The sequence below is a fragment of the Anopheles stephensi genome, chromosome 3, assembly GCF_013141755.1.
Source record: "Anopheles stephensi strain Indian chromosome 3, UCI_ANSTEP_V1.0, whole genome shotgun sequence".
Lineage (NCBI taxonomy): Eukaryota > Metazoa > Arthropoda > Insecta > Diptera > Culicidae > Anopheles > Anopheles stephensi.
Window position 1 is genome coordinate 62,153,833 of NC_050203.1, and position 14,889 is coordinate 62,168,721.

The following is a 14,889-nucleotide window of genomic DNA, read 5'->3' on the forward strand; positions in this document are numbered from 1 at the left end:
TTCTTCCTTTCAGTAAAACAATCTCAAATTCTAATTTTACTTCTACCGTGCACTTTTCTTGTGTACGCGGTCGGTTACTTCACAATTGGGCCCTGTGGTGCCGTGGAGTTTGTCAACGATTTTTTTCTCATCAAGTGGCAGGGAAAATCTCGCCGGAAACACGCATCGATCGAGAGGAAAAAGAAAAGGATATGTGGCACACGTAACCGTGTTACTTCATTCGAGGATCGAGGAGCAACAATTTGCAATCGATCATACTAACAAAACACACACACACACACACAGACACGAAGTATTTTCTAGTGCACTTTTCGTAATTCCACCGGCTTTTCTTTCCCGCCGGCAGACAGGAAGCGCGTTTGAAGGCACCCCGAAATCGAAAGCCGAAACGCGCGTAAGTTAGCACAAACCTTTCGGAACGTGCCGAAGGAGCTGCTGCCGCCGATTGGATTTAACAGAGAATTTCTATAAATACTACATTATGTATCACATGACGATGGTTGGGCCGGCGCGCGATGGAGACGGATCAACACGCGGCGGACGTGGAGACAGCTGACAGCACAAACGCACTCAGGAGATTCGATTTTGACTCACGCTCTCACAACTTCGAACGGACGTCAGACGGACTGACCTCAGCACTCATACACACATACACAAACACATCCATCACACATGGCTTTGCATTTGCTGTTAACATTCTAAAAGAAGGATTGACCACACACTGGTGGCGTACCGTGCCGGAAACACACAATTGGTCAGCGATAATTGATTAATCTGTCACTACGCAAATTCGTACTAGTGGCTATACATGGGATATAGTAGCACGGATTACGGAAAGACAAAACCAAGATCTAGGTTACGAACACTTACACCAAGTGGACAACTTAAATAAGGCGGCGTACGAAACACTTTGTGAGTCGATTTTAAAGCAATTTAAGTACTTTGGCACAACCGCGTTCTACCTAAACCTCACACGATTCGAACCGCACCGACCGTCAGACAGTGTACGAGAAAACAAACTAACACCGCGAACAAAAAGGCGCCCGGTTCGACGCATTCCAAACGCGCTCCCTCTCATCGCAGTAGGCCAGGGTTGAGCAAACCATTTGGAAACGCACAATGTGATCGTGGAAATGCTTTAAACAGATGGGAAAATGGAAGATTACACCGTTTCATGTTTTCTTGTTTCTTTAGTTAATTGTTAGATACTCTGAATTATAAAATTATGTTTATTTATGTATAAACGTATTAAACTCGGTACAATTAACCGAAATATGCTCTTCGTTTTTGAAAAATATTTAATCAAATTAACACAAAAATCTTTCTTAAAAACGCAACAAAAGACTATAGAAATATGATCCACAAAACTGAAAAAGTTATTTAAAAGAAGAACAATTAAATAATTTTGCCCTACCTTGCAGCGGAAAAAAAAATTGGAGAAAAAAAAAACAAAATTAAACGTGCGAGGCTCATTGGAATATTTTTAAGGTATGTGGGAGAAATAAGATATTGTTTTACAATAAAAAAATAGTAAAACATTAACTTAAATGTTTGGCAATAAAAATGTACACCACGTTGAACCTTATTTAAATAATAAATTTTATGGCATGACTATCTGATAAAAAAAAATTGCAACATGTACTCCATAAAGAATCATAGAGAACCATAAGAAAAACGTACTTGAATCCGCGATTCAGGCCAGTTGCCCTGCCCTGATGGTGATTTGTTCGCTCATTTTCTCTATCTCACTGCTCGGCGCTATTTGTGAGGCCAGCTCCACAAAGGCACAAGTTTCGTTTCTCCAACGAATGAGGCCGCTCTCTTTCATTCTTTCACGCACGCATCCTTCCGATGAACATTACACATACTCATAGTCAAAGTGTTAAACGGTCACCTAAACGATAAAAACTATGGAAAGGCCAATGCTTCGACCATTTGCACTGATACCATCACAATCCTGATGCTCTCTCGCGGATTGTCGCGGTTCCGTCTCCGATTTCGATACCGTCTAATGAAGCAATGAGCAGTTTAACATTTAGCAGCGCTATAAGGCGAGAGCGTATCAATGCCAGTACCAGCTGACTCAACACAACATCGAGAAGATTGGTGGCTGGTGGTGGTAGCATACAATATTTCGAACGACGGTTGAACGTGCTCGTGAAGTTGGGAACATGTGTTTCACTGTCACCCAGGCTCGACGTGGAATCGTGACATGGAGAATGCAAATTCCTTGGACAATTTTTGCTAGCATTAGCAGCACTTTTAGTACAGAAACGTTAAGGGTAGCTGCAAGTGCAGCTATGGTTAGTTCTTGGCCATACACTGAAAAGGTTCTAACGAGTTTTGTAAACAGAGAGCACTATATTTGATTTTTTCAAGAGAGTGCATCTAGCAAGAGAGAATATGCTCTAACATTATGAATAAACCATACACATTGCTTCAATGCTTTCTTATCAATGGATTAGCGGTCTTACCACCACTACTGCATTACGTGCTCAAATAAATGCGAACATTTTTATTCGTACTGTGTTTTGGCACGTTGTTACTAGGGAATGGGTTAGACCACTTCGATCGTGTCTCTACCTACAGCATGATTAAAATCTCGTGAGAATTGCAGTAGGCGAATGAACGCAAACGGCACATGATTAACAATCCTACTTGGATCGATTCTTCCAACGACACACTTTGATCGATAGTGCAAGAATAAACTTTCATACTGAAAACCGGTCCCTGAGAAAGACAACCATCCTAGACTGAGGCGATGCCAACCAGCTTGGAGGTTTTGCTGTAGGTTCCCAATTCTAAGGGAATGCGTGCCCACGAGGTAACAGGAATTTGAAGCATGAAAACCTCCTGCAGTGCGGATCCAAACAAAATACAACCTTGCACCAACGCCAGCATTGGTTTGCGGCAGAATAAGACAGAGATTTGGGCATGGAAAGGAATTTGGCACAAACGCAATGTACTTTCAAATCGTTTTTCACATTGCACTGCACTGCTCTGCAAAAATAGTCCAAGGTAACAAAATTTGATCATTTGCCATTTTTTTAACATACACAACTTTCTTTTAGGTTAAAAAGATTTGGAAGCGTACCTTGAATTCAATGGCTTGAATAAGTGCTTTGTTTGGACAAAAGCTTCCCAAAAGTACCAATGAGATGCACAACCCTAAAGATCTACGAATGTCCCATTCGCGATGCGTGCCACACTAAACGTTGTTCTCGATCTGTCACAAAGTTAACGTCCACACAACTAGCCATCACTGTCGTATCTTCGTTGCCGGAACTAATGGCGACAGGGGTGGAAGGGCTAGTGGAAACAATACGGTGAATTTATGATTTAATGTTTCCTCACACAAACGTGCCATGTGAATGATGATCGTGCATTGCAGCGAGAGAGAGAGAGAGAGAGAGAGAGAGAGAGAGAGAGAGAGAGAGAGAGAGAGAGAGAGAGAGAGAGAGAAGCTCAATGCTGTCGCGGAAAGGGCGGGAACTCCAATGGACATGTGTGCTTAAAGTGATGTGTTCAGCATTTAAATTTCCTGCGTGACTCTGTAAGCTGTTTTCTCTGTACTCTCTCTCTCTCTTTTATTTCCCTTGCACTAATGGAGAGGCCTTCTGAAGTACCGGCCCGAGACATATTAGTCATTGGCACAGAGAGAATCGGGCACAGAAAATATCAAAGTGTTTAATAAAAACAACCAACAAAAACCCCTTTCCGAAAGAACCGGTCTTGGATGCCAGTGGAATTCTCTGCCAGCAATTCAATAGATTCATAAGTGTGCATCAACTCCATCAGAAGATCGTCAAGGCAGAAGCAGTGATTCATCGCTTCTCTTGCAAGCCGGCATAAGCAGTTGTTTTCTTAGTTTTGCCGGTTTTCGCGATGCATCATCACTCCCCCGGCAAGAACTGCAACCGGCTTCTTGCTAGCGCTTTCCGGTGCACTAATGCAGAATAATAATTCGTCATTAAACATGCATTGTTTGCAACATAACTCACGCCCCAAAGCTATGTTTTTAGCAGCGTTCCACAGCAAAAATGTTCCCTTCTACTACCGGCAGCTCTTCTCCTGTGGTAACGGTCCTTCGTCCCTTCTTGAAGTTAAAAGCGTGAACAAAATAACATTTTCAACAGAGATCACTTACCAGCGGGTATGCATCATGGAATGGTATTATAGGTTATTATGATATGCACACGACGATCGAGTTTTGCAGCGGCACTGTACTGGGTGCGTTCTTGAGTATATCTTTGCCAAATAGGGGCAAACCCAGAAAACTGGCTCGAATAATATCGACACATTTGATATAGCCCATCTGGCAGGGAAAAACGTTCTAGTATTGGGATAATGATGGCACAAAATCGGTCGAAAGTCCACTAAATCTTACGTGCAACGTCCCAGATGCTACCTGAGCAGATACCTAGCGTTTTATGGACACTCTCAAATAACTTGTGTAAACACATTCTTTTTTATGAGCTGCTGGCACGATGTAGTGTGGAGAGATAAAACAAGTTTTTTTGCTACATTCCTGCTTTTCCCTAGCACACGTCCCGCTTCGCATTATGCCATAAAAATGCAGCGCAGTAACGCAAAAATGCAATCTATAACGGTGTCGATCTCGCGCCAGTGGTCAAGGGCTTTGCGGGCATATTGGAATTGTTTTTTTTTCTTCTAGGCACAAAAAGTAGCATTGCAAGTGCAGTATGAAACCCTAGGATAGGTAGCGGCAGGTTTCTGCAAGCATAAACAAGCCCAGTAGATCAACAGATCGATCAACAGGTTTCGAGCGAGCCTGCAAGAATGATCTTTCTCTACGTGCGCAGATATTGTTGATGATAGGAATATGGTTCATTATCTATTGCGTGCAACGGCAAAAACTATGGGCCACGTGATAGAGAACAGGTGAAGAAGGAAGAAGACAAGGTAATCGTCTAAACTGTTGTTCTTCGCTAATAGTTTCTATTTGTAGACGGGAGAATTTTGCGATCAAGTAATAGGTTTGCACAAATATTGATGACTGTTAAGAAAAAAAAACTTCTTTAAGATAATTTGCTTCTGCGAAAAATAGATAATAGATATAGGTTTATGAAACATTCAAAACCATAACCCCTAGCTATTGGATCCTTATTCGAATGTTCGTTTTTAAGGTCGAAAAGCAAACACCACAACTCCATTTGCGTTCATTCGCGTTCGGCGCGATCGCAACGCAAAAATTGGCAAAAATAGACAACTAGCCCACCGAAATATTCAACACTCACACTCCTTCCCAATGGCTGGTACTGATCGTGCATGCGTCCATCTGTCTGTCAGTCAATGTAAAATACTGTTGGAACAGCAACGCAACGCCCCGATGGTGTTGATTTTTCGCTATATTTAAGGCTTTTCGTTTGGTTCAATTTGTTTGCGAGTTTGTTTTTTGTTTATTTTTTGCTATTACAAACCTTCAAGTTGCCGAGTTTGTTGCGAATGTTGAATAACAACGATCGCCACCACCGCTCTGCTCGTTTGACAGTCAGGTAAGTGTTGAGAGCTCGAACTCGCCGAAGGTTGGACGCTGATGATGGAGGGGCAGCACATATTCATATTCAGAGATACCTCACGTTTTTTTCGAGTGTGGCCAACGCCCGTGCGCAAGCAAAGTCAACATGTGCGGTATGGCATCTGTGTGTCATAAAGATGATGATCCCATCCTCTGTTGGTAGTGAAGTCAAACAAAGAAACTTTTTTTAAAGGCTTTTATCCTTCCACCATACACTTATAATGGTACATCTCCTTCATCGTTTCATTCAAAAAAGTAAGATTTATAAATGAATCAGCCACAGTAACCTAAATTGTTGGTGGTAACGAATCATCAAACGTAACTTAAGCAAAGGGTAAGTATCAAAATGTATCAATTACTTGCGGCTCCATTTAGTTAGCTTTTTGTTCCCCGTTGAATGATAACATTCAAAGGAAGAATTTCTCTCAACGCAACACTATTTACATTGGCCGCTTTACAGTAGGATGTAGCCCAAAAAATGACAATCATAATTGGCCCCAAATTGTAGCCAATTTGATTCTCTTCGATATCAAAAATGCCTTAAAAATGATCGTGGAAGAAAATTGTGCAACAGGGAGGCAACCATTTTTTGGTCGGTTATTCCCTTTTCAACCCTATCTTCTATGGCATGGCGAGCTTTTGAGAGCAATGTTGATTAGTGATGAGATAAACCAAAGCGTATCATTGTGATTTGATGCGAGATATCATTGTGTTTTCTCTATTATAAAAATATGTAATCAATATGTAAATGTTGTTAAATGCCCAAGAGTTGCCGAAGTTAACTTGAAAGTTACATTACCTTGCGAAGCAGCGTGGCACGGGACAAACTCTGTTCCTTTTCCAGACGATGTGAAGTGTTTTTACATGACGACCGAAGGTTTGAGTTTGCCCTGGACTCAACCTTATTCAAAGAGTGTCAAATACGTGTATGCATAATTGTTGGGTGACTAGAATATAACATATTTAAGGATGAATATCGCTCATCTCGAATTGGCAATTATTATTTGATAGTTGTGGTCGATCGGAATGGACTTGACTATTGTTTATACTATTGATCATCTCTTCCTATTACATACAGGGGGAAAACAGCCACGATAAAACATTCCAGAACCGAAATAACGTACGTAGCTCGCGTGTGACAAAGAAATAGACTAGACAGCGAATCGACGATCGCTCCTGAACTCAATCAAGAAGCCCTTCAGGCTTCACTTACAAACCAATTGCTTAAGCAGACACTTTGACACCGTTTGACCAAATCCATAGTAATACCAATTGCTCACCTGTGCTGTCCTTAAGTGGAACACACGATTATTTTTAGTTATTACACAATCGCGTCAAAGAAGCCATACCATGCACCAGATTTCCCTTCATTGTTTGTACGTAATATGTGTCTTTTCCAACCAGGGGGAAAATCAATCAAAGGTTCACCTACGTTGAATGCTCCCCCCAAAGCAATCTCGTGGCCAGTGACAAAGTACTTGTTTATCATGTGTGATAAGTTTCGCAAATTTTACAGATTCACGAAACACAAAAAGAAAAAACGAAGCTGCAACGATAAAGCAACAGGAAATGGTGTTTCTAGAATGCATTTCTTATCGCAAACGAGGAGGGTTTTGTTTTCGAGGTGAATTTCGGCGTACGTGATAATGCGTGAGGTACGGTTATCAAATGATTTAACTCAGCAAAAAAAATCGCAACTGATTACAATTATTTTGCTTCGTTTAATGAAAAACTCTAGGGTCTTATGACAGATAAACAAAGTACCCGGTTCCCTTTTTCTCGACGCTCCATGAGCTGACCTAAAAATTCAAGGCTTAACTTGTACGTAGATATCCATCAGTTTAACAGGATTTGTTACACAATGTTAGAAGGGTTGCATGAATTAATCAGATCAGAGTAATAAGCATAGGATGGAACATTTCATTTTCCCGCTACTACCAATTTTCTGGAAAATTTCTTCCCCAATGAAGCCATCAATTCGTGTGACCTGAACTGAAGGAAAGGAAATAAAGTGTGCATCATAATCCCCATCTGGTTTGGTCAGAACTTCCATCATCCATCTTGCACGCATCCGTGGTCCGTCGGAACTGAGAGAAAAACCGGGTTAATACAGACAGGATTTGTACCATGACGAGGCACAACGATCGCTTATGATCACCTAGAGCCGGTGGTACAACTTTACCAACATAATTAGGCAACAGTCAGTACCGGAGGATCGTTTGGCTGCTGTACCGGTGGACTTGATTGAAACTTTCAGCATCGTTAAGCTTAAGGTCCGGCGGATTTAGCGGTACTCTCTTGCGTTGCGTCGAGTCTATACCACCATATTTTTCCAATTTTGTGGTTACACCCATTCGGTGGGATTTATTTCACAAAAGTTAATCATCCATTTAACCGCTTCATCCATTATTGCACTCGATGGGGTGTTTCATACTCTGGTGCTCTTGAAAGTAAAATGTACTAATTATTTTCTATTTAGCATTTGCAACAATATTACGAGACACAATCGACTACAAAATTCAGTGCATTTGGAGGAAAGCCCAGGCAGTTCATTAAAATAACATTATTGAAGATAAAAAGCGGTTATACATAACAAATGCAAACATTTGCTGCACGAAACTGTCGCTAGCAATCGACGACGTAATCGGAACCGGAACAAATACTTTTTGGCGTAAATTTTATCACACGTAGAATATTGAATTCCTAAATGATACAGTTATCCAAAGAGCAAAAAAAACTAATCAGACGGTTGGAACTTATGAACCATTTCGGAACTACAGAAGAAGCGTATGGGAAAGTCACGCGTTGAAAAATAATGAATGAAGGTTATTACAATCCGTTATACAGATTGAAAGCCGCTGAATGAAGACGTTTGAACGCTGTAATTATTTTAGATGACCAAAACGGTTCACTTACGTGACTACCGTTCTCGTGATAGCCTGTGTACACGTTTTTCGTGAATTTGTTGCGACTTGTCGTGAGGTATAATTGAAATATTTAATTAGAATAATCTTTTGTTTCCATAGACACTCTTGATTACTATCAATGTGTGATGTTAGCGTTCCAAAAAGTTACATTCAATTCAAATACAATACTTAGTTCAATGACTCTCCTGTTCACTCTTGACTTAAACCGTATTAAATACAATTATTAGTAATCTATTCAACCCAAAATCTCAATGGCATTCTCAATGAAACGTGACTGTATGTGCAAATAATATGTACAGCTAGGAATAGACTTTTACTCGCCAATTAGCTTGCATCTAGAGCTCACATCGATCGAACGCCTGCAAGGTGTCCCTAGGGTCACGCATGGATACCTTCAATTAGCTGTCATTGAGCCATTCAATGGGCTCACAAGTAACATAGAGAAGAAAACAAAAGGAGAACTTGCAAACACGTTACGACACTTACTAGACTTTAATTTCCTTCTTTCATGCGAAATTAATCAACGTTGCTTTTTAGTTGCAGTGAAGAGGCAACCACAAGGATAGCAAAAAGCAGCAAAAGTACAAACGCGCTTCCTTTCTCTGTTCACGCTGGCTTGGTTCAAGCTGTAAACGATAAGGAAATTAGCCTATCGATTGGATTGAATGTTTCCTGTAGCATTCTAGTGTATAGGAAACAAAGCATATATTTAATGTACTAGGTTGAGTGAAAAAATTGACAGGTCGTTCATGTTCCTCACACATCCATGCTAGAAACATAAAAGCAAAGTGATGATTGATTGTTACATCGCCAAACGGAGTCAAACGCTAGTGCAGTTAAGTTTTAGGTTAAGTGGCACTTCTATTTCAAAAGAAACGAAAAATTTTCATTTCGTGAGTATTTTAAGTTAAAAATAGTGGAAAAATATAGAAAAATTGAAATCAAACTTCTCTACGAAAATTAAAACATTAAAAGATACAAAAATAATTAAACATTTATATGATAATAGCCTAATCTCAAACATTTGAGATTATGAAATTAAGAACGAAATTAATATTATCGTCCACCAACATAGAAACGATGTTTTAGAAACGCACAAAATGCGCAAAACAACACACGTGCCCCATAAAGTAACAGCATTCGTTGGGAACGTACCATACCTTGAATTAATTTAAAAATCATAACGCGGCATGAAAAATTGAAACATCAACCAGCAGCGAATAAAAACTGACCATGAAAGTTAAGCTTGCAGAAAATTACTCTAAACGATTCGAACCATCCTTGCTACAAGTGAAAATTAAACGAATATTTCCTGCTGAAAGCAGCTACTGGGTCAGTGGAATTCCGAACGTGGAAAAGTGTGAGCTGGTCTCACGCGCGCACTTTCTTCAGTTGCGCGCTGCTTGGTTGCTTCAGTCGGTTTCAATTTCATCGCAGACGCGGACACTAGGTGCTCGTTGCACGATAATGAGTTAATGTTCACTTGTAGGTGAAGGTCATCCCGCTGACAATAGTCAACCCTTTGCGTAACATAACGAGAACCATTAGGGCACCCATTAAAGAGGAATTGTCATAATCGACCAAATTACCTTCTCTATCGAGAGCATTATTTCTTAACCATTTCAGAGAGGTGGTGTGTATTTCATAGCTCGATTGTGCGGGGTTAACTTGGAAGTAAAATAAAAACTTCTTTTTTGAAATTTCCCACGTCCTGATGTGAACTTCATTTTCTCCAACTTTTCAATCTCCGCAGTTCAACAGCAACGAAGCTGAATTTCTATTAAGAAATGCGTGCTCTAACGAAACGATACCTTGGACGGCTGTGAACACCTATAAGAAATGCGCAAAACCTTCGCGATGTGGTCATTTCTTAATCGATTTAAGTAACAACGTGCGAAGTGTCGCACATTAGCGTCAAGCAGCTGTCAATGATGGCCAAAGCAAAATGGAAACATTTGCTTTGCTATATTAAAGTGTCATCACATGGTGGGAAGCCAGAATGAGCTGACTGAAACTAAAATCATTTACAGCCATACTAGGCCAGTGTTGTAAGCCCAGATCGAAGTAATATATTTGGTAAATAAATGATGAAAAATTCCCTTAGCAATTGCCATAGCAATGACTATGTTTTGAAAAAGAAATATTCCAGGACGCGCACTGACAAATGTATTTAAATTATTAAAAATAATCTTTGCTTTTCGACTCCATAGTTTTAAAAGTAGCGAGTAATGATCTCTAGCAGTCACAGTTAATAAGATGCATTCGATCACTTCGCCATTGCTCAGGTATTCAATCATAAAAAATAAATTCATCCGATTTATTTTGATTGAGAACTTTGAGCGGAATCAATATTGATAATAGCAGACCATTTTGTTATCAGAAGAAGTTCACATCTTACACTCACCAGCTCTTTGCAACCGTGTCTACCAGCAAAGTGCAAACTGATAAGATAAACAGCACAACCACTTTACATTGCGAACTCGTGCATGATGACGCTCGCAGAAAGTCTAATATAAAATCTATTTTTCATTGCATATTTTGTTCATATTAGCAGTATTTGGGTGTATTTGGGTAGCTTTTTTAATTTTTTAACAAATAAAAATCAATCCTTAACACACTCACTTTAGTTTTACGGTGTACAAAAAAAAAACGAAAACTATGAACGTTCGGAGCCTAGATTTCTTTCCGACGAGCCACATTTCAAAGCAGCGCCATCGGGCGGCAAGCTCGAGAAACTCTTCAGCCTATAGTTCCAATGAAAGCTAACAGAGGGCTCTTGCAAGGCACACCGTTTCCACAGCGGTTTGTGTCTTTGCCCATACGAATACAGGCGATACACACAGGACGGAAAACTGCGAGCACACCAGCAAAATCGAAACCCTCAAAAATAACTCTGAAGTGTGTTTATAAAAAAGTGAAAAAATAAACACTTACGGAAATAGTTTAGCGCTTCTCGCGTCTGCTCCGTCGTCAAACCAAGCCCCTCCGTCGGTATCGGTAGCGCTGGATACTGCACGAACCAGTCTTGATTTTCGTAGCCACCGAATGTGGTGGTCGTATCCGCCCGGATCTTGTATCGTGGGATTTGCTCCTCGAGTAGGGAGAAAATCTCCACCTCGGGTAAGTCGTCGGTGCTGCATACTTCTGTTGGATAAGAAACGAATCAACGCATCCATTAGAACTTGTTCTAGTTTATCGATTAGTAACAACGGACTATGATAAGTATGAATAATTACACTAACAAAAATCACATATTTACATAAGCAAGAAGGTAGATAAGATGAATTTCTACAAATATGTGTACGTGCATTTGCCTGCATACTTGTGTGCTTGCGCATTTGACTATCTATTTGGAACTCGCGGACAGGATGTCGCTGTTCGTTGAACGGACTAGGTGATGAAAACTCACTGATGGACAGCAGCTGTTTTTAGAAAACGGTTGTTCCACAAACAACACGTTGAAAATATATGATCTTACGGTAGCCACCAACTAACACATCACGTGGTTTCAAAGCAGCAGGGAGTGTGCAGTCAGTTATTTCGAAAACGTGTAAGTGGTGCAACAAAATCGACAGAGAATGCATTTTGTGCTAGCATATAACGGAATCTAGAGCAGAGTTTGCGTACACCACACCAACAGGTTCGAAGCGACAGTACTAAATTGAATATTTGTAAAATTAATTTAACGTTTCAAAATAATAAATCGACTAAGTTTTGTTCACACAATTTTTTTTAGGACGCAATTTTCTCAAAACCAAGTGTTGATTCACTAAACTTGATTTTGATATCAAAGACTATCAAGTGTCAGCCTCGCTTCGTAATCATTTCTCACTACGCTTTTCAAGTATGATGCTTATCTTTGCACAAGTTCTCTATAAAACATTATCATATTGCCCTACAATTGCAAGTAGTTGTGTGTTTCCTGTTGTTTCGAATCATGACCAACCATAAGATAGCACGCTGACTGTAACACTGCTCTTTTGGGCTGACTAAACGTCTCCAGCTTTTGTTGATTATGAAGCCGGTGTTTCACAAACTCTCTCTCTCTCTCGCTACAAACCAAACATAGCAAAAACACAAGTCTCTACAGCTGATCGTCGCTGATCCGCATCTTTCTACGGTAGCAGCGGCAACGGAATCAGAGCATAACATACGGTGAAATTGAACACTAGTCGTAGGTCATCGGAACGAATCCAATCATCTCATATCATATCAAAGTCTATCTACTTCAGTTTGGGTTGATATCTTGATATTCCTCTATTTTGGGTTTCTATTATGTATCTGTGATCGATTTAATACCATTATCAATATAACAATCATATCTTCTTAACCAAGCACAGACGATTTCAAGATATTATGAAATAACATCATAATTTCTCCAACCGATTTCAGAAATACACAACAAGACGATGAGGGAAGATAATCTTCCAACATCGAGCGTCCTCATAGCATAGCTCATAGCCCACTATAGGCGAGTTCCCCAGAGGAGAAGCGGTATGTATTGCAACACATCATGCAAACAAACCAGTGCCCAAGCACCAGTGGACCTGCCGATCCTCATCAGCATAACCACTCTCCATTTTGGTTCGCGGTCGAGTTATGTCGAAACAATGTGCCGGCACCTTTAATCGTTTTCGCCACCGCCAGCGGTGATTCTGCTTACCGTCGGACCGTGTAAATTCATTCACACATTTTCACATGGTGCAAAGCGTTTGAATGAGTTCGAACAATCCACACATCGTCCAAATTGGACACAATTCATGCGCAGTACGGTTTGAGGCAAGCGAGAGTGATGAATGGGACATGCAATAATATGGCATGAAATTGACCAAACAAAACCTGCAGATGTTGACTGGCATGTCTTATACACATGTCATAAAAATACAGTTGAAATAGAGTAAACAAATCTTCTTTTTAAAATATTACTGTCTGTGACAACGTACAACACATTGCGTATAAACAATTCTCGATGAAAAAATTACTAACCCGTTATGCATCCAACGTCTCGTTTTTCCGTGATTTTAGAGGCCTGCTGCATAAGCAATCGCTTGCTTGGCAGCCCTGGCAAATGCTTTTCGATTGTCGCCTGAGTGTTGGGGCTCAGGGGAATCCTGGCCCCACATTGTGAGGCAGCCAGTTTGGATTGATACTGTTCCTGTAAAAGATAAGCAAAGAGGAAATTATTAGTTTTATTTGGGCAACTATCAAATTAATGAAAAAAGAAAGAAGTACATCTAAAATTGTTTTCCGAGCAATACACTTAATATGCACCCAAAATTAAACAGAAATGTTTAAAGTTTCTCCCCCATTATGTATCCCCAAAGTCAAGGTCATGTTGCTGCCAATGTTAATTCGCGTTTTAACCTTTATTCCCTAAGCGGAATTAACGCGATTCCAAAAAGAGTGGCCCACAACTTTCCCACCAGCACATTTCACACGATATCATACCCTAACATCATGTTAAATTATGTCCATCTTGTTAAGCACCGTAAGCCTAAGTTGCACCGTGTTCAGAGGCGAGTGAAAAGGTTAGAGTGGCCAATTTTCCGCAGCACAACGAAAGGGCAGGGTTATCCCCCATCATTCCCTTTTCCTTTCGGCTGGCCGAGATGATGGGCGGGCCTGGTGTGCGAATCACTTGCTGGGTGACATAATTACGCGTCGTTTGCGTGCGCGGGGGGATTGTAGTGGATCTGCACAGGAAGGGAACGAGGAGCTTTACATAACAGCAAGCCATTGAACTACTAAATTCGTGCTACGGTTGATTTCAAGTACAAAGTCCGTCCGTGCGGCAGTTTCAGCCGTTGCCGATCTTCGCCAACTTTTGGCTACGGTCGTAACGATTAAAAGAAATGCGAATTAAAAATATCGCACAACATTTACGATGAGACCACCACTAACCACATCATTATCAACGCGTGTATATAAACAAACCAACAGTAGTTGACTAGGCTTTTGGCTGATGAATATACATTCATCAGATGGCGTTCTTGTATAACTCACGCAGTGAAATTGATTGTATCTTTATCATTGATTGATCAGTTCGATTTTTATCTTTCTTTTTTCTTTCTTTTTATCTTTCTTTTTTCAAAAGATTGATTAATCAAGTGATCGCGATTTATTTCTTTAAAAGTTATGAGACGTTAGTTCCAATGTTTGATCGTAGATGAAACATCAATACACACATCAATACACGTATCAATATACATTATCAAGTCAAATATTCATGCCGTTAAACAGTTGAACGCATCTTTCAAGATCACTGTAAGACATGCATTATGCAAAAAGTTAGCAAGCATTTGCATTTTCATCCCTCTACTAACTAAACAATCCACAAAGCTAAGCTCCCGTACAACAAACTCTTGAAATATTGGCAATGTGTCAATAGAATACGGTGCCAAAATCCATGTTAACAAACGCAGG

At 40.3% G+C, this 14,889-nt stretch overlaps 1 protein-coding gene across 7 annotated transcripts in view; it reads right to left on the reverse strand.

The window, feature by feature from the left end:
• LOC118509319 (trafficking kinesin-binding protein milt) overlaps positions 1 to 14,889 on the reverse strand; it is an 81,974-nt gene that overhangs the window by 54,231 nt on the left and 12,854 nt on the right. For 6 of the 7 annotated variants that reach the window (XM_036049776.1, XM_036049777.1, XM_036049774.1 and 3 more), the window contains 2 exons: positions 13,453 to 13,621; positions 11,401 to 11,610 (listed from right to left, as the gene is read on the reverse strand). In XM_036049776.1, the coding sequence (XP_035905669.1) occupies positions 11,401 to 11,610; positions 13,453 to 13,504 (262 nt within the window). In that variant the 5' untranslated portion in view covers positions 13,505 to 13,621. Of the gene's footprint in view, positions 1 to 870; positions 1,025 to 11,400; positions 11,611 to 13,452; positions 13,622 to 14,889 lie in introns of those variants that run through there. The other variant, XM_036049771.1, reaches the window with a different exon arrangement.